Genomic DNA, 20,171 nt, shown 5'->3' with positions numbered 1-20,171 from the left:
TGTGTAATTAGAATACTTTGCTTAATTCATCTCTACGTAATTCCACGGTTCCGCAACAGTATTTGCGTAAGTTCTCTGTCCAAGAGGGTACAAAGCAATCAAGGACAGCAAAAATCGGAGCCCATAGGTAGCGGTCCCATTTCATTAAATAAATAAATAAATAAACGTGAAGACAAAAAAAACTGTGCGCGGTGGGTTGGCCGAGACGATAAATAGCCTGACAAACTCCATCCCAGCCAACGAAATCTTCACTCACATATCCTCACATTCTCACCTATCCGTTATCCAATCAGATATGGGTTCGATTTCCGATCATTCAAACTCACCCGACACCTTCGAAGAAGATTGGAAATTCGCCATGCAACTTTCCATTGCTTCTGTCCTCCCAATGGCTATCAAAGCTCTCATCGAACTCGATGTGTTTGAGATCATTTCCAAATGTGGGCAAGGGGCTCCCCTCTCTGCTTCCGAGATTGCCTCTCACCTTCCCACATCCAACCAACATGACGCAGCTGCCACCCTCGATCGTGTCCTGCGTCTCCTTGCTAGCTTCTCTGTTCTCACATGCACTTCCCGCACTCGTGCTGACGGGTGCGTGGAAAGGGTCTATGGTTTGGCATCTGTATGCAAGTTCCTCGTTAAAAATCAAGAGGGTGCGTCCCTTGCGACCATGACTCTTTTGGTACAAGATCGGGTCTTTCTCGATATGTGGTAAGCAGCTGATAAATGCTTGGTGTGCCTTTAAAACAAATGGCCAATACAGCAGATAGATAGACCTCTCGTAACCATTTTTCATGCAACCAACCAATCAGGCGGGCCACCTTCGTGATGCTTATGACTTTGGATTTGTCTTGAACATCACGGTGGGCTACATCATCTTGGTATGACTTTAAAACACAGAGAGGTGTCTTCCAAGGTGAGGATTCACTTCCAAGGTGGCCCATGAGTATTGGATCCGCCTCATTTTCGGTCCACACCTTGGGAAAATTTGGTGGATGGGATGATTTCTGAGAAACATTACGACTGGGCCACGAGTGTTCCAATTATCTATGTTGTATATTTTCACTGTTTTCTTTCTCTATGACTTACTTAAGCTTCAGATCTGCCTCACTTTTGAGTCCATGACCTAAATTTAAGAGAGTGATTGACCAGTCGCAAACATTAAAGACCCATGACTGTTTGAACGGTGGGTATTTAATACGCAGTCTCCAGCCGTGTGGCTCACTTGAGTTTTAGATTTACATCATCTTGCACCTACGCCTAAAAATTATTTGAAGAAATTAGTGTAGTTGGTGATTGATATTAAACATCACAGTGGCCCAGCGTGGCTGGCACGCATAAGCTAATGGGAGACCGGTTGCTGCATTTACCCATGGCACAACACTATGGGCGCTCCATGATTTACGTGTTTTATCCAAGACTTTCAGCCATTTTTCCAGCTCAACGTAGAGTATGAGCCAAAAAATGAGGAAGATCCAAAGTGACCATGCCATAGAAACCATGGGGATAATGGTTCCAACTGTTAAAATCTAAATCAGAGCCTGCCGTGATGTTTATTTGCCATCTAACTTGTTCATAAGGTCACATAGTCAAGGTCACATGGACCTGGCTGAAGAGAAGACACATATATCAGCTTGATCCAAAACCTTTGTGCCCCCAACAAGTTTTCAACCCTATCCATCCAATCCCACAGTTTCGTATGGTGTGGTCCACCATAATGCCTTTGTGATATGATTCATGAGCCGGTGAAATGTCGGGAAACAAAAAAAGAAAAAAAAAAGAAAGAAGCAGATCCAATGCTTTGGTGAGCCATCACACAGGTAACAATGAACGACGAAATTTCCGAAGGTATGCATTACATCCCATTATTTTCTGTCATGTGGCTCACTTAAGTTTTAGATGTGGCTAATGTTTTGTCCTCATGTCCTTCCATGGACGGTCCAAAAGGATGGACCGAGTGGATGTTATATGGACACTACATGACTGTGCCCCCACAAAACGCATCCTGCCATTATAATCTAAGTTACATGCAAACTGCATGCTTCTGCTCCATTATTTTCGCTGAATTAATCATTGTCTCAATGTCGCATGGGTTAAGACATTGGGAAGAGACAAAGAAGTCAGTTTGCCCCCTTAACATTCAAACGTGCATGGTAATAGTCCATTAGCTCACCTGACTGAAGGTCCATGTGTTAAAATAATGGGCAGTTATGTAAAAATAATTTTAAAAAGAGTTTTTTGTCCATTCCTTGAAAAGTTTTTTTATCCCAGTTGCACATTATCAGGCCTCCATGTTCTACTAAGGTTGGCACACGGTCTTTTTGGTGTTTCAAATGACCAGGCACCACGTGAAAGATGCTGTTCTTGAAGGGGGGCTACCATTCATCAGAGCCCATGGGAAGTCCTCATATGAGTACATCTCCACGGTGCTGAAATTCAGCGAGCTCTTTTATAAGGCGATGTGGGACCACTCCACCATTGTCTTGCCAAGAATCTTAGAGACCTACAAAGGGTTTGAAGGAATCAAGGAGTTGGTCGACGTTGGAGGTGGGACGGGAGCCTCGCTTAACATGATTATCTCAAAGTACCCTCATATCAAGGGACTCAATTTCGATTTGCCAGAAGTCGTCGCCACTGCACCTAACTACCCAGGTATAGTTTAGAATATGATTTTTATATGTAGCAAGGCATCTCAGATTAATCACGAGTCTAGTTTGGACTTGCTCGAGTAAGGGATTGACGCAGGGATGAACTAGATGAGGTTGAGCGATGTCTTCCTTAGGGAATAATTAGAACTAGATGAGGTTGAGCACTGTCTTCCTTAGGGAATAATTACTCCGAATCCACGGAGCTTCTCTAGACTCCTCACAGAAATTCCTCGAATCTTTGAGGAGAGAGAAAATAGAAATAAATTCTAATAAAATCTGAAATAAACTGATTGATAATAAATTATTTACAAATCCTTAAATAGTGACATAAACCCTGGTAAGAAGTTTCAAATCAAACTCCCTGAAACCGTGACTTACCATAAATAGTAAACTTATAGACGGTCGTGATTTCCACTAGACCTCATGGTTTTTGGATAAAAATTGCAAGTGTCCTATTTGGCCTAACCACTTTGTTCTCCTAATTTTTCTAAGCACTTCTCATGTTGGACACAACTCTTAAAACTCAATGGATCAAAAGTTGTGTTCCAATTAAAACTTACTATAAATAGTAAAAATGGAGATAGAAAGGATTTTCAACTGCCAATCTGATGGGATCTTGCAAATTCGGCATGGGCAACCCAACATAAGGGGTTGGTTGGATAAAGTAGCTTCTCCTAGCCAAAATCATATATGGTGTATCAAATAACTCATTCCGGTTTGTAAGATATGCCTATTTTAAGGTTCTGACAGTCTAGATCACTTCCACCTCCAATCGGGCCTTCTCTGGCCATCTTGGACATGAAAGTGTCCGCCGCCCATGCTACATCAGGGATGAATCAACCTAACTTGCCAGTGTAAAGGGTGACTTGAGGACTTGTGGTATTGAACTGGATCGGATTTGACTGGGTCTGAATCGACTTGGACGAGTCTCACCAGCCTCATTCAAGTCTTAATACATAGATGTGGAGTGCTAGCTCAAATATAACTGATTGCACTCTCATGTCTACAACAGCAGTTTTTTTCAACTTGTGATGTGTGTGTGAGATCCAACCAGTTCAAAAGGTTGGCACTACCATAACAATCACCTAACACAAAACTCTGATCAGATTCATGAGTTGGATGGGAATAATGCAGAACAAGAGGTTAAAAACCGCCAAAAAATTATTAAAAATAGAAAGTACAAGGACCTGTTTGGTAGATGCATCTCATTTTAGTTAATAGTAATTACATATTATAGATCTCGATCTCTGATATGTAATGACTGATAATGTGAACTCATTATGTTTGAGAATCAAGATCTCTAATACATAGTGCTGTTGGCTAAAATGAGAGTGAACATTTTTAGCCATGTACCAAACGGGGTCTGAGTATTTCCAAATGGGAAGAGATGGAGATGCAACCATTCAAAATCAACAGGATCTCCTTAATTAATATGTACCAAACGGGCCCTTATATTCGCTTTTTTGTTGGGATGGAAGTGAAAAGACAAGACTTTTCATTACAGGTGTGGAGCATGTTGGAGGAGATATGTTTGCCAGCGTTCCAAGTGCAGAAGCCATTTTATTTAAGGTAAGCTGAGATGTTGTTTTTTTTATAAAAAAAAAAAAAAAAAAACTGAAAACATGTATTGATACAATAAACACTGATGAAACTGTACAGATGATATACAAATTGGGCTAGCCCTCCGAGACAAAAAGGAGAAGGAGCAGCCTATTATAACCTATAATTTAACTGTGCAGAACAACGCTATGTTTCCCTAACCATTCATGGGCCTGCTCGGTCAAGGAAGAGATCCCCTCTGATCAAGAGCGGGAGGACAGCAATCTGGTCAAACTCCTTGTCCAGTTGGCTTTCGCTGCCCAGACGAGCTAACCCATCTGCTACTCTATTAACTTCCCTCCGAATGTGCTGAATTGTGATAACAGCCATTCCCTACATAATTTCAATTTTCTTTTTCCAGTAGTAGATGCTCCATGGAGTTGGACTTGCATTAGAAAATAAGCCCACTGCTGCTTCCGAGTCGTTTTCCACTTGAATCATGTGACATCCTTTATATATCCAGGCAGAGATTCATTCCGTCCACTAATGCCTTTACTTCCACCTGAAAGTTAGTTCGAAGAACAAAACCTTTGGAGAATGCAAAGATGAGGTTGCCTTTATCATGGCGACGGACTACCCCCACTACCCAAAAGGCCCGGGTTTCCCTGACAGCGACTCATCCACGTCCAGTTTCACCCAGCCTACTACTAGCCTTCTCCATTTGATAATGGAAAAGGGCAATATGCTACTTCGTTTGGAGTGGAGGCCCAGGTCTCGGAGGGCCTCTGGCTTCTATGATCTTTGCTTGGCAGGAGAGGGGTATATATGTGGAGGCGATGATGGAGAACCATCTAAGGGTACGGGTACGGGTACTGTTAAGGCATAGAGATGATGGCCCACTAAGCTTCCCAGTTCCAAGCCTAGTGTACTATATACCATTGTTTTGAAACTCGCTGACTTAACTCAAAACTCAGGCGAGTGAAGCTGATTTGGTGAGGTTTCCAGATGAATATCTTCAGCCAAGCCACTCTGGGCCAATTTAGTTTCTTATAATAAAAATGGAGGGCACAATTCTCCAAAGAAACACGTTCTTAACCAACAAAGTAACAACAGATTAGTCCAATTAAATTTGCTATTTTACTTATATTATATCTGAATAATACTTTAAATATGTATTATTTGTTTAAATATTATTCAGTCGAGTCAAGTACAACACAATCGTGTTTGAGTTGAGTTTTGTGAGGTTTTCCAACTACAGAATAGACAAGGCTCAGGACACAGCTTCATGCACATCTGGTTTTCTTCTCCAGCCCATGTGCAAGTCCATGCCTGCATGTCTGCAGTCGCAAGGACAGACACCTAATCCATAAACTTGGGTACATCATATGAATGAGCCAGCTTAGTGGCTTCGAAAGCAAGCAACAGCTTCAAAGCCGTTGCTTGCTGGTTGCTCCAAAGCTATTGCGCACTAGCGCCCTCAGTAGTTTTTGTTGGATGTAGGCCAGTGGGGCCCACTGGTGAGCAATCACTAGTGGGTGGGTCCCATAAGTTTAGGCTTCTTCCAGCTTCTTCCTTTCTTTTAAGATTTCAAATTCAAAATTAAATTTGATTTTGGATGGGAGAATGAGTGAAATGGAGAAGACCGGATAATCTGGTCTCATCCCATCTCCTTCCTTTCTTATAGAAAGAGATGAGCTTTTCTCTCGTAATATAGTATCAATCATAAGAAATACTGAGAGTATACAGGGAGCTATAGTGTGCACAATAATCTGTCCAGTTTGGCTTGTCCTTGGGACGATCTAATCCATAGATCGTGATCCGGAGCCATCTATACCGTAGGATCAGAGGTGTGAATAGATCCATCTGCTCCAGTAGTAGATAGGCAGGCCGTTGGAGCGTTAATCTCCTGCTTTGTGAGGGTTCCATATCGTGTAGATTGTCAGATCTTAAGGGCTCACACTTTCACGCTTCTCAATAGTTTTAAAGTTGGGCTAAGGCCACCTTCTTTTAAAGCTAGCTGTGAAGTAGTGAGCGGAGCTTGAAAAACAAAGCCTGAACGCAGTCGATTAACACTGTCATCTAGAGTGAGTTGTCCTAACACATATCAAACCCTACAGGGTAAAAGGTGAAATGTTGTCTGAGAATGTAACAAAATAGACCCATGGATTGAATGTTGTCGCAGTTTCCAAGTATTCAAACCATATTTACTATCGAAATAACGTTTAAAACACCATATATACTTGGAACACAAATAAGAATATAAAAAAGAAGGAAAAAAAAAACTTTTTTCAAATTGAATTAAGCTTTTTCTTACAAATAAACTTATTTTGATAGAAAACTAAAAGCATTTGAAAGTGATTGAAAGATTAGAGCAAATCTCGTTGCCTGATTGATAGAATTGAGTAGAAGGTGAAAAGAAATTAGTGGAGAGCTGCAAATTTATAGATGGATTAATTGGAAATAAAGGATCAAAGAGCGGCTCGGCCTTGGGCAACCCTGGCCCATCTGGCGGCGGCGGAATTTGTAGAGACAAAAGTGGGGCGTTCCTTTTTTGCTTTCCACGAAGGTTACGGATCGGGGTCCAATGTCCATGCTGAGCTCAGGGCAATTCATGATGGGCTGCTTCTTTGTTTTTCCAAGGGTCTGAAAAACATCATTGTTGAATCAAACTCTCAGCTCATTGACTTTCTCACGGGGAGGGCCTTTCCTGGCTGGAAATGGAAATGTTTGATTTCCAGAATCAACCAATTGGTGGCGTCGGGGCAAGTGAAGTTTACCCACATCCTTAGGGAAGGTAACGCTCTTGCGGATGTGATGGCGAAGTTGGGTAGTCAAGAGCAATCCTCTTGCCTCCTCATATCCTACACTGCCCTCCCCACTCTAGTTAGAGGTTTTCTCTTCCTGGATAAGGTCGATCTAGGGTCCATCAGGCCTTAGTTGTCGTAGGCCAGCTTAGTTTCTTTTTTGGCTTCGGTACTTTACGATAGGATTCCCGGGTCCTTTTTGTCTAGGTTTCCCGAATCTTGTAAATTTGTTGTTAGAAATGGAATTTCGTGCCTTCTTTCAAAAAAAAAACAGGATCAAAGAGCGGAACAAATGATTTTATTACCATGGTTCATTACAGATGTATGTTGTTACTAATGTACATAGAAATCTATTTTAATTGAAGTTTTGTGTTTTGATTTTATTCATATCCAATATACAGATACATATATGCACACACGTACCCACTTTTTTCACTGGGTCAATTTTTAATTAAAGTTATATCAAACATGAATTATCATTACCTTCTTTTTAGAGTTTCTATTTCGTTGACTGAATGTTGGACCGCCTTTTTATATTTTCGGTATCATTTTTTGTTGCATGGCATTTGCTAACTGGGATCTATAATCGTTGGTTACTTAAGAAAGGCTACGTATGCCACAAGTTGCTTATCTTGGTTTCTACATGTTAAGCTGAAGTGATTTAGTAACTTTTTTTTAAAAAAAACTTGAAGTTACTTATAATTGATCCTAAACCAAACTTTCTTATCCCAAATAAGTTACTTAGCTGCTGCTGAAACTAGAAAAAGTAACATCTACTTTTACCGGAACGGGCCCTTAACATTTTATCTGAATGTATCATCTACAAAAATTTTCATTGAACTCAACACTGAATTAAAGCTAAAAATAATAACAATAATAATAATCAGAAAGTACATTGTATCGTTTTTGGAATACATTGTGGTAAATTCATACAATGATATATTAAACCAGTTTAAATGATATGACAAACTTTTTTCTTATGTAATTCTAATTCGACCCCATAAGTAATATTTATATTCTATACTGTGAAAACACCCAATATTTATACCCTAATTAAACCCCATGCAAACCCCCCCCCCCCCCCCTCCCCCCCCCCCCCCCCAACAAAATACATTCTGTCTATCACAATGGAGAGAGAGAGAGAGAGAGAGAGAGAGAGAGAGAGAGAGAGAGAGAGAGAGAGAGAGAGAGAGAGAGAGTAGGCAAGGAAAACTTTGTACAACTTTTCATGAATGATAATTCTTGGAAAATATTTTCCAACAAAATAAATGAATTCCCAATTAGGTGAAGCTGTCATTTTATTGTAAGTATTTTCTTTAACGATCTCATAGAAATGAATTCTGTTTGCAATGTGTTTGTAACAAATTTACTGAAGAGTTTGTATAACTATGAAGTGGATGTGTTTTTAACAAATTTACTAAAGAGTTTGTATACTATGAAGTGGATATTCTCGCATTGGACGGATGAGCAGTGCCTCCAAATTCTAAAGAACTGCTACAAAGCACTGCCTGACTCTGGAAAGGTGATCATTGTGGAAAATGTTCTTCCAGAAGAAATAAAGAACGATGTGGGTGCTCAGGACACCCTCCAGTTTGATGTGATCGAGATAGCCTGGAGCGAAGGGAAGATGAGGACCGTGAAGGAATTGGAAGAATTGGCGAAGATAGCTGGTTTTGCTGGTCTTAGCCTTGTGAGTTTTGCATGTAACCTTGGGGTCATGGAATGCTACAAAACTGTGTGATTTTTAGCTTGGTAGCCTACATATCTTTTCTTTTTTCCTTCAATGTCCTATGTTTGCGCAGTTTCCAGTGGTCTGGTATATGCTTTTTTAATTGAAAGAATAAAACTTCAAGAGTGGATGCACTATTTATGTATGTGACGCGGTTCTTTTTTGCATCATAAACAATTCTTCCAAAATGTAGCAAAAGTTGATGCACATGTGCCAAAAATGGGTTGCACATGTGGACTGTTGAATATGAAGTGTATTGTACAGCACATCAACACCCAAGTGAACCGAGATCCAATTTCCGGTCTCACTCACAAACGATAAACAAGAAGAAATATAATCTAAAAATAGAATCAAAGCATACCAACAAACCACAAGACAATATACGTGGAAAAACCCCAACAAGAGTAAAAAAAAACCATGAGGCAAACTTCTGCTATGAAGAAAATGAAGTTACAAGCAATACTAACACAAGCAATATACTAACATGGCTCATGCCATGAATTCATTAATCACCGAAATTTACAGCCCTTCGGGTGGTTCCCAATAAAAAGATACAGGCCTCACCTATTATGTACCCCCTAATTGAGCTAAATAGAGAAGAAAAACACAAAAAAGGAAAGAGGAGCGACCAATTGCTTCCTGAAACGAGCCGAAAGGCCAGCTGGCGTATGCTAGAAAAAGAATTAACATCAAAGATCAAAGATTTTTGAGAGACCCTAAGCCCGTATTATCAAGAACTAGTAAGCCCCTAACTAACCTCGAAAGGAGAGAGCAAGAATGAAATATCGTTTCTGGGCATCCTTCACTAGCTTGCCTCGCCAATGCATCGGCTACCGAATTCCCTTCACAATAGATGTGGCTACAAGAAAGATTGAGCATCCACCTTATTTGCTGAATTGCTCACATGGTGCGCCAAATATTCTAGGGAATGGGGGTTGATGGGTCCCTTGCCGCTTCTGTTATTGTCACGCCCCAGATTCGGTAACCGAACTCACAAAGAATCCCATAGCCGGTTCTGGCCGCAATAGCCTCCGTAGTACCCCATTCTCGGCTCCTGAGGCAGGTTCCGATCCTGGGATCTTATAAGGAAGATTTCCATAACAGTATAATCATTCTAATATGAGCATACCCAAGATCACAACAAGTATATATGAGAATAATTAAGGCACACATCACAAAATCCACTATGAATTTGAACTTCTACAAGTTTACATCAAGTTCAAAAGGTCATTCATAAGGAAATAGGAAAAGAGGAAGAAGTCCATAATACTGGAGTCCTGAAACTCAACTCTACTCCACGCTCTGTTGCTACGACGCCTGCCTAGAGTTTCTTGCACGCATCAATCATGCATAAGCTTATAGAAGCTCAGACGGTGGTGAAAGTGTGTGATAATGGTGCACGGAAGAATATTAGGAGATATAAGGAGAGAAACATGCTCAATAAGAAAATCACTAGCCTTACCAAGGCTTATCATGAATACGGTGTAATGAGTACTTGATGCCATACCAAGGCAATACTACTAAAAAACTGAGCAAAGGCTATGGATAAAAGCCATAGCTAAAAGCCTATGGCTACGATTTTAGTCCGTAGCACGACCGTAGCCATAGGTGCCGTAGCCATAGGTCTAAAATATATAGCTACGGATTTAATCCGTAGCTATAGCTTACAATAGCTACAGATATAATCCGTAGCAATCATTTCTATAGCGAAAAGTACATATAGCTACGGATAATATTTGTAGCTAAAAGTAGTGCTGGATCCGTAGCAATATGCCGAATTTAATAACAGCTACAGATCCAGCACTACTTTTAGCTACAAATATTATCCGTAGCTATTGTCTACATTTTAAAAAAATTATTATCATTCATTCATTCATTCAATTACCACCTGCACAATCATTCATTCATTCATTCAATAATGCATCAATTACAATTACAATTACAATAATGCTGAGAATACAAAGAAAAGGTCATCATTCTTTTCTTGGTGAGTCTGGTCCCCAACTGATGAATATCCCAAATCTGACACGTGCTACAAAGATCCTCTTCCCTTTGCACCAATCTCCTTTACATTTCTCTCTATTTTGCAGGAGGCAATACCTTTCCATCTAGCCGTTCTTTTTTCCTTCAAGATTTCTTGCTGCTAGTAGAGAGGATATAAAAATTCAGTATCAACATAACATACATTTTCTATTGCATTGAAACTGAAATAACCAACACAGATTGATGAACAACCAAGCATGTTTTGCAAACGCTAACATGATAAAGAAAAATCTTAAAGAAGCGCACCTTAATATCCTCTGGCATATTTTCTGAAAGTGCTGGTACTCTGAAATATAAAGGATGCAGTGCAAATACAGAGAGCGAGCTGTCAATCCAAAAAAATTTAAATGAAAATTACTTAATCATTCCCTGATACAAACTAAGCACTGACTTCAGTTCACAGTGCATGCACCAAGTTGGTGCACCTTTATCTCCATCCCCACTCAAGAGGTAGTGAGGTGTGTAAAAATCAGATGTCCAAATGGTCAGAGATATCTTTTTTAATATAATTAAAATTACCATGGTTCTACTGGATGCAAATCCACAGACTTCACTCGTTCTGATCATTGCACAAGTTTCCTTTGATCCACATACTTCACTTGAGCTTTGGATTTGCAATTTAGCTAAGAAGCAATAGACTAAGAAGCAATCATATTTTCCAGACACATGAGCAAGGAAATTTCCGCTGTCCAATAATGAAAATGAAATTTCTCAAAATGGCCCATAGAGATGAAAAGGACAGTCTTGAAAATGCAATCAGTTACTTGCTTAATACAGCAAAGTTCTGTCCTTTTCTGAATAAATATCTTACAACTCAATAATCAATGCTTGTAATGGGAGAAAAACACTAATGGCAACTCAACTCCATGTTTGTGCGATGCAAGGGAAGCTAACACGAGCCCTGCAACGGCTTGACATATTAGTTCTATGCATGTATGGTGACCGGGGATGTAGATCTTATGGGCCACTGCATGAATGGACTGTTGGGAAAACCCCGCAGTGATGGGACAACCCTGACCATCTAGCTATTATGAGCTTCGCCGTGGAATTTGGACCATTGCTCTGTTTTCAAGTGGATACCACAGTCCGATAGCTAGATTCATGGGAGTGGTGCAAGCGCTTGCAAAGCATCCCATAGAATGCCTATTTGTTTATGGTAATGTTTGGTTGCAGCACATATCATGAAATTTTATTATATTTTACCTATTTCAGTATTTATGCAATCTTATTCTCCAAAATGCCTCCTCACCAACGTTAACATTGTTTGTACTTTGTACTATTTTCTATTCCTAGTAGAAAATACCCAATTAGTTAGCCTCTTCCTTCTTAGGCTAAACACATGAATCATCTTCCCTGCAATGAATGAACCTGAATGCATCACCTTGCTGCATGATTACATGCATTTGGATTATTTCATTGTTTAGCCAATCTAGGAATATGAACTGACTCGGGCTCTTCAAAGATTGGTCAAATTCCAAGATTGAGGGCAACTTTGGAGCCTTCAAGTAGTGACCAATTCCAACATTGATGGGCCCACCTTCTGCCCCCTATTCCCAAAAGCTGAGATTAGCAAATTTGGGTCTTGGAATTAAGCAATGTTAAGATTGATGAGCCCACCTACTGCTCAATTCCCAAGAGTATAGATTGACAACTTTGAGATCTTCACTAATTTTAAGATTAATGGGACCCACTTGCTGCACCCAATTCTCAAAAACTGGCATGGACAGCTCTCATAAAAAAGGTCATATCCCACCCGAACGGACGTGAAAGAATCCATGAAATGTTGGTATTGCAGTGTAAAAGCTAAAAATAGCTTAAAACTAGGGAATAAGAAAAAATTACCTTAGTAGTGGCGGTCATGTAATTGTTTGTTTCCCAAGATCAATCTACACAGAGATACCAGCTTATGATAGATCTATACTTGAGCCCTTCAGTGCCTTGTTAAAATAGTCAATAACATGCTCCAAAGCATGTAATTGGACTATAAGTTTGAAGTTCAAATAAGATATCAAAGAAAGGCTCAAAAAGTGCCACTGATAAAAGAAAATTCAGAAACCAAATCATCCAAACGGTCACATTCTGACATAGAGCAGGATGATCAGATGGCAACATTCGCCAATAAACCATGGACAACTTGAAACAAATGCAGACATACACGAAGGCCATGAAATAGGCAGTAAATCCTGATAAAACAATCCTAGCTTCTAATCCATGGACACTTGTTTATGCCAATAGGACCGTTGGGCATGAAAACATTTTTAATCATCCAATAAATGTTCACTATTTTGATAGTCAGACAATCAGATAGTGTACATTTTGGTTCATGATATATCTAAACTGAGAACCATTATTTGAACAGTTTAATTTGACTTGTATGGCTTGCATGCAATTTATGTAATTTGTAAGTGCCTGCATATCATCTATTACACTCTGTTACACAATCAAAAATGGGGTGCCCACAAGCAAATCTAAAGAGATGCAGTTTAGGAACAGCTAAACAAATAGCTCATCATGCTCAATGGTTGTAGAACACACAAGCAATGTCAGGAGAAAAAAAAAAAACAAATTTATGTCCACTATGAATTCATACATGCATATACATGTATGAAATTATGAAGTACAAAACATTAGTGTTCTTTTTTCCTTAATGAAATCTCCTTTTTTCAATAAAATAAAATAAATAAATAAATAAATAAATAAAAATAAAAAAAAAACAAAATTTTTGGTCCATCTTGGTGTTTCACTGTAGTGGATTTCCCAATCCTAAGTGGAATAACAAAACTTGAGTGCTTTCGGATGCTCAATCCAAATGAATTGCAATTCATTGAATGTGAACTGATCCAAGTTTCATGAAATATTATGATCAAACATTACAGAAGTCATATTGAAGTATAGAAGATTGGTAGGAAAAGATGTAGACATCGTCATGCTATAATTTGAAAATATCATCCAAACATCTCATACCATTCATAAATGAACTTGCATTAGTGCCCACTCACTATGTCACATCCATTTGCCTCACACATGCCAAGTAACTTCTACTACAAAAGAAAGACCGCAAATCAGATCTCTAGTTAAAACTTAAAAACAATGTTCTACCATTTATACTAAAACAAGTCATGAGTCTGTTACAATCCGTCTCGGCTAGTGATATTCTAGACTATAGCTCTAATGGGTTTCAATTTGGACAGAGAATGTCCCCAGATTGGAAGTTCCTAATCCTTCAATCAATGGCCGACGAGTAAACAGTTAAGGAAAAAAATACAGTAACAAGCCTAGGAAAAAGGACAAAGATTGTATGGTTAGGAACTTTTTCTTGGATCTGATTGGGCCCTGATAGAACAAGAGCTTGTAACAATTAAGAACAATCACTAACGGAAAATTAATTTTCAGTGCAGATAGGTAATTACCATTCTCATTCAATATGGCTTGAAAGTATAGATCCACAAAGTTCAAACATCTTGACCCTTCTATGAGTTCTTTGGGAAGTATTATCATTTAAAATAAATTTTCAAGCTGTGCTACCTGACGTATTAGCATGATGATCCAAGAAATGTAGGTCCTTTCCCATCATGGGCCTGCATTAGCCATTCATGGAATGTGCATTAACAACCGAAGGAACTCAAAACATTTTACATAAAAAATAATAATCAGTAATGGTTAACCAATGATTGCTTTGCATTCAAACTCAAGAACCTATGACATTGATAAGATTGAAGTTTAACATAGAACAGAGTCAATAGGATGATGAAACAGCCAGATATTTCATAAATAAGAACATATTGAATAGTATCCAAGTTTGCTCTGATTGATAATTGAATTTAAATTTGAATAGTATGTAGAATGATAATTGATTTTGGATCATAGGAATTAAAGCTTAACAGAGAGGAATTGAAAAAAAAAAAGGACCGAAACTGCAAATTCAGATGATTTTGAGTCTGAATTAAAATACATGATATGCAATGCCAACCTCATTCAAATTAGAATAATGATACCTGATTCAACATTGGTTTTTTTTTTTTCCATTTTTCTTTGTTTCCTTTAGTTCAATTCAACTGAGCATGCCTTGCATCTAAACACGCCTTACGTTTAATATAACAACGTCTAGAAATCTTGACATGGTTTGCAAAGTAGATATGATTTTCAGCTAAACCACCTGCAACCAGCAAACCAAGCAAATGTATTTCTTTTTACAATGCAACAAAAAGGAGAGGGAGTTACCATTATTGATCGAACTTCATATACAACAAACCCACAACCTACTAAGAAAAAACCACAACCAGTTAAACTAGCAATCAAGTAAGCAACTAAAAGAATTCTTTAATATGAGTAGGGACACTACATTGCATTTGAGAAGTTTGAAGGCACTTACCACCTCACTAGTTAGCTTGTATACAGCTTGCCATATAGTTCCAAGGTACCATCCCCAACTTCCTCAATTACCTTATACCTGTGACATCCAAATCATCTTAAATTAAATGGATAGGATGGTAACCTACATTACATTGTATGAAATCTCATCATTACATCAGATTCACAACTTGCGCCAACACAAATTCATACCTTTTTGATGAATGGGCTTTAAAGCCTTATTCACTACTGACTCTTCAAACAAAGCTTCAACACTGTTGTGCAGTTGCAGGCCATATGACGAATGTACCATACACCAAACTTCTTGAAAGAAATAGAAATACCAAAAGGTGAAGTTAGTGTTATTTCAAGCATTGATGCTATAATAACAATCAAGATCAGACTCAAAGAAAAAGAAAAAAGCACATAGAAAATGGAACAAGCTAGTAGTTGATATCATTAAACCCACCAACACATGAAGCACAATCCCCAGCACCAGGAGAACCAAGTGGACAGTCAAAATGGCCATTAACTAAAACTGATGGATCAGTATCCTTTAACTCTGTTGATGAGATCCAACTCACGAACACCAGCAATGGTAGTTGGCTACACAAAATAAAAAAGGAACCCACTATACATGATTACTAACATGACTCACATGCTAACAAGGTCAACACCTTAATACAACTGTGAGGATCTAGAGGATTCTCATGGAAACATAATAAAAACCACGAAAAAAGCTTACCATGAGGATTCGGAAATAGCGATCTGTGAGATCATCCCCTTTAAGCAACCCACTTTGTTGTAACTGTGAGATATAATGGGTATAAGCTACATCAATATAATTAGTTTCACAATGCATAACATCAACTTGAAAGGAAATCATTACTACAAAACAGTAGTTTTCCAAGAAGTTATGGACATTGAAATTTCGGCAGTCTAAAATGGTTGTATATTCTCCATTGTACAACTTAACATAGTCCACCATGTACAGCTTTCAATTTTCGTACTGAAAACAACACCCCCCCCCAAAAAAAAAAAAAAAAAAAAAAACTGTACAAGTATGAAGCATGCTAACTTGTGTGTGATTTGGAGACGATTAGATTGTCATATCACCTCCTAGTTCATCAATGACCATATCTACTCTAGTCATAAAGCTGGTAAGACTTGAACAGAAGCAGCATCATAAAAAGGAGTAAGAACAGAATTCTGACCAATATGAATATTGGGTCGTTTGTCTAATCCATGTTTAACTATTGATCCATAGCAATTGGACCAACTAAATGAAGAGTCTAGATCTCACTAAAGACTAATTACAATATGGGAGGACAGTGACTTCCATACTACTTACTGGGTGTTGATTAATGAAGCCCATATATATTATAGGGAAGAGCTCGTTTTTTTGTTCTTTTTTGTTCTTTTTTTTTTGCTTTTTCTTTTTTCCTTTTTCGAAGCAAATAGTGAGGAAGAGCTTTACTAAGCCCATAGACGAGCACAATCAGCTCATGTTCACACCAGAACATGTGACAGCATGGCACATATGTATGATCCAATCCATCCAACAGAAGGATCCCACCATCTTGATTGCCTGTACAAAGAATCCGGTTGATCTAGGCACAACCTTCAGATTAGAAGCAGAGAACTAGTAATGGAAGAAATTCACATGCCATCAAAAGAAGAATTCGATATGCATCTCTACAACTAAAAAAGTTCAAAATTTTAAAACTACACAAATAGAGAGAATGTCATACTAAAGAAACTAGTAAATATAGTTTGCATATCTTACCATTGTTCTCATGTTCAGTCAAACGGCCAGTCAATAGTTTAATGAAGCTAGGAGGCAAAGTTGAGAAAACAGTTCCGAAGTTGTTGTCAAGTAATGGCTGCTGAGAACACTCAAGCTGCTCACTGTCAACTCTCGAAACATGCATCTTGGTATGATAACTAACATCATGTTTTACAAAGCTCGACTCCTAATCAGTTCTGCAAGACTAAAGAATTTGTATGATTAATGCTCTTTCTTTTTACGTTTTACAGAAACTCAAATTAATCAGCCAAATGGAGTATAAAGAAAACAAAGATGCATCAAATCCTTTGAAAAATTCTATATTACCACACTAAAGGATCAAAAAGTATTTACACTTAAAAAAGTAAGAAAGAAAGAAAAAGAAAAAAAGGGGGAAAAAAACTTAAAGAAAGTAAAAAGTAAATCAACAAATGTTATCCAATGAACATTTACATGAAAAATAACATTAACTAGTAAAAAGGCCAACTCAATGGCTACAATAATACCTTTGGGTCATTGAGCTCTCAAAGATGTGGCAACCCAGTGATTTTGGTTTCCATTAAAATTATCAAATTGCTTCTTAATGTAAAGTACCATTAGCCTTGGAGAAAATCTTTGGTGTGACTACATTAAGAAGCCAGATTCTTCTAACTATACTCTCCTCCATATTCGTGAACCACATACATGTATTTATCAACAGAAAAACCAATTTCTCTAAACACATGAGTTGCATTAAGAAGTCGAATGATTTGACCTATGAGGTTTTGCATCTGCTAGTACTTTGGCAAGCTTGCATCTCATCACCATACATTCAAAACATGAAATAATTTGTAGGATATAACCACCTTATTAAGTCAATTGAAATATTCAGCAAACAAAACCAATTCAGGGCCAACAAAACAAGGCCAACGATATTTACTCCAAAAATTCTGCCATTTCTTACACATCCACTCTCCTCTAGATTCACTACATATATTCTTAAGTAAAAGGGCATTAAGGTAGGATAATGATCAAGGGACTACTAGTCTGTATCATTACCAATACTTTTTCTTTTTCTTTTTCTTTTTATTCATAAATGTGTAAACAACTCCCATAGGGCTACGAAAACCAACTCATTACCCTAAATCTCCAAATACAATTGAATCCCCATCAATGAATGGCAGTGCCATGGATAACACCCCCTAGACTCTAGCTGTTGAACAATCCATCCAAAGAACATAGAGGAAATCAATTAAATTACAGAGCCACCCTATAAAGCCTTTCCCCAATGATTCTAGAATTCCTTTAAAAAAAACCCTCACATTATACCATGGCCAAATAATTGAGTATTGGGATTAGAAAGGATGCCATGTCCATCTAGCAATGACATGGAAAATGGACACATTTAAGACCCCAAAATAGCTTATAACCCATGAAGGCAGCCCCAACCCCATTTAAGACACTCCCCATGGATTTGGATTTGGCAAAAAATTCCCCACCACAAACTATAGAGTTTGTTTCTCCAAAGAAGGTATTATTTGACGAATCAACCAAACCCCTTCTAAACTCTAACTTTTGATCATTGAGGAAATCAATTGAATTACAGAGCCAATCTATAAAGTCTTTCCCTCAAGGATTCTAAAATTTCTCTCTATAGCCCCCACATTATACCATAAGGAAGAATTTGCCAAATAATTGAGACTACGGATTGGAAAGGACTGCGTGTCCATACAACAAAATGACATGGAAAAAGAACCAATTTAAGATCCACAAACCCTTTACATGGATAACCCCAACCCCATTTAAGAATCTCTCCATGGATTTGGCAAATTCCCAACTCCACAAATCCATGGATTCAAAGCTAAAAATTTTCCTCCAAGAAAAAGAAGAAGAAGCTCATTGCACTAATTCTCCATATGCAATTGAATCCCAAGCACTGAATGCCAACACCATGGATAACCCCCTTAACTCCATCTTTTGAACAACCCACCAAAAGATCATAGATTTTTTTAAAGGTAAATGCACTTTTATTGAAGAAGTGCCAAAAGGCGGAGCATTACCACAAAAGCCCAACCATCTCAAAACCAAACACTATAGTTGGATGGACGACATTAATGTAAGCTACATCAGTCAGGGAATCCAGGGAAGCCGCACCCCTTTTTCTAGCCCTGAAGAGGATTTTACTTTTTAATGGTGGGCATTCAGTTACCACTCTTTCCAGTCGTGTGGTCCACACATGATTTGGATCAGATTTCCATTTTGGGTTCATACCCCATATTCATATGAAAAATAAAATAAAAATTAAAAAAAATGGATGCACGTTGTAGATATAACATGAACATAATGGGGAAAGTGAGTATGTGATTGCAAATAGAAATCAGCAAGGAAACACCTCAGTAGGCATTACCCTCAACTTTACATTCCTACTTCAGGTATTGTACACAAGTCCATGGAAGATAACTAATCAAAATCAATTTATGGAGAATTACTACTAAGTTAAGAAAAATGTTCTTCTCAATATTACCTATAATCGGGTTCCTTATACACATAAGGATCATTACTCTGCCTCATCAACATCCATGCCATTCAAATCCTTGAGTAGATTGTTATTTTGGCATATTAAAACATCTATATCATTCATAAGAGAAAAAAATCCTAAAATAAAATAAAAATAAAATATATAAAAAAACCCAATCCAATTCCAAAAAAGAAGAAGAAGAAGAAGAAGAAGAAGAAGAAAAAAAGACAGCAATATGAATATTTAAAAGAGAAAAAAAAGAAGAAGAAGAAAATCATTCTTGCATACCTAAAATGGACGTGGATTATGGCGTCAGAGAGGGAAGTCTTCGTGAGATTAAGAGAGAGGGGATGGTTAGGGAGAGAAGAAGGGTTTGTGAGAGGGGAGATTGAGAGAGAGAAAAGGGGCGCTGGAGATCGAGAGAGAGAGAGAGAGAGAGAGAGAGAGAGAGAGAGAGAGAGAGAGAGAGAGAGAGAGAGAGAGACGCGAAATGGGTTTGGAGTGGAGGGAAATGGAAGGTTTCATGAGATGGACGCGGAATGGGTTTGGAGTGGAGGGAGATGAAACATTTCGTGTAAGGGGGGGAAAGAAAAAGGGCAGCGCGGTAAGAGTTTCCGCATTTTTACCTGCTACGGCTTGGCTACGGTTTTAATTCGTAGCTAAAAGCCATGGACCGTAGCCGACAATCGCATACAGTTTTGATGGTCATGGACGAACAGCCCTCTCAAGGGCGGCTTTGTAGGATCCATCATGATACATTTCATATATCCACTCT

The 20,171-nt window shown here is 38.3% G+C and overlaps 1 protein-coding gene and 2 long non-coding RNA genes across 4 annotated transcripts; 1 reads left to right on the top strand and 2 right to left on the bottom strand.

The window, feature by feature from the left end:
- Positions 1–232: 232 nt before the first annotated feature.
- Positions 233–8,865, top strand: LOC131257772 (caffeic acid 3-O-methyltransferase-like). 2 transcript variants are annotated; one of them, XM_058258657.1, is made up of 4 exons: positions 233–711; positions 2,342–2,652; positions 4,153–4,217; positions 8,415–8,865. In XM_058258657.1, the coding sequence occupies exons 1-4, from the start codon at positions 296–298 to the stop codon at positions 8,730–8,732; spliced, it is 1,110 nt and encodes a 369-aa protein (XP_058114640.1). In that variant the 5' UTR covers positions 233–295; the 3' UTR covers positions 8,733–8,865. The 2 variants fall into 2 exon arrangements, with proteins under 2 accessions (XP_058114640.1, XP_058114641.1); XM_058258658.1 differs by having other exon boundaries at positions 234–711; positions 8,433–8,865.
- A 1,792-nt stretch (positions 8,866–10,657) lies between these two features.
- Positions 10,658–11,983, bottom strand: LOC131257319 (uncharacterized). Its single transcript, XR_009177311.1, has 3 exons — positions 11,283–11,983; positions 11,010–11,088; positions 10,658–10,860 (listed from the first exon to the last, which is right to left on the bottom strand). It is a non-coding gene; the product is annotated as an uncharacterized LOC131257319 (long non-coding RNA).
- A 2,883-nt stretch (positions 11,984–14,866) lies between these two features.
- On the bottom strand, positions 14,867–15,260 carry LOC131257318 (uncharacterized). The gene is made up of 2 exons (XR_009177310.1): positions 15,136–15,260; positions 14,867–15,022 (listed from the first exon to the last, which is right to left on the bottom strand). It is a non-coding gene; the product is annotated as an uncharacterized LOC131257318 (long non-coding RNA).
- Between the last annotated feature and the right edge of the window lie 4,911 nt (positions 15,261–20,171).

This window comes from Magnolia sinica, chromosome 10, assembly GCF_029962835.1.
Source record: "Magnolia sinica isolate HGM2019 chromosome 10, MsV1, whole genome shotgun sequence".
Taxonomy (NCBI): Eukaryota; Viridiplantae; Streptophyta; class Magnoliopsida; order Magnoliales; family Magnoliaceae; genus Magnolia; species Magnolia sinica.
This window is presented reverse-complemented; position numbering and strand designations above follow the sequence as displayed.

Excerpts from the sequence above, each read along its gene's own strand:
- LOC131257772 (XM_058258657.1), top strand. The coding sequence starts at position 296 with ATGGGTTCGATTTCCGATCATTCAAACTCACCCGACACCTTCGAAGAA. Across the intron at positions 2,653-4,152 it reads CACTGCACCTAACTACCCAG|GTGTGGAGCATGTTGGAGGA; the intron begins GTATAGTTTAGA and ends TTTTCATTACAG. Across the intron at positions 4,218-8,414 it reads CAGAAGCCATTTTATTTAAG|AGTTTGTATACTATGAAGTG; the intron begins GTAAGCTGAGAT and ends AATTTACTAAAG.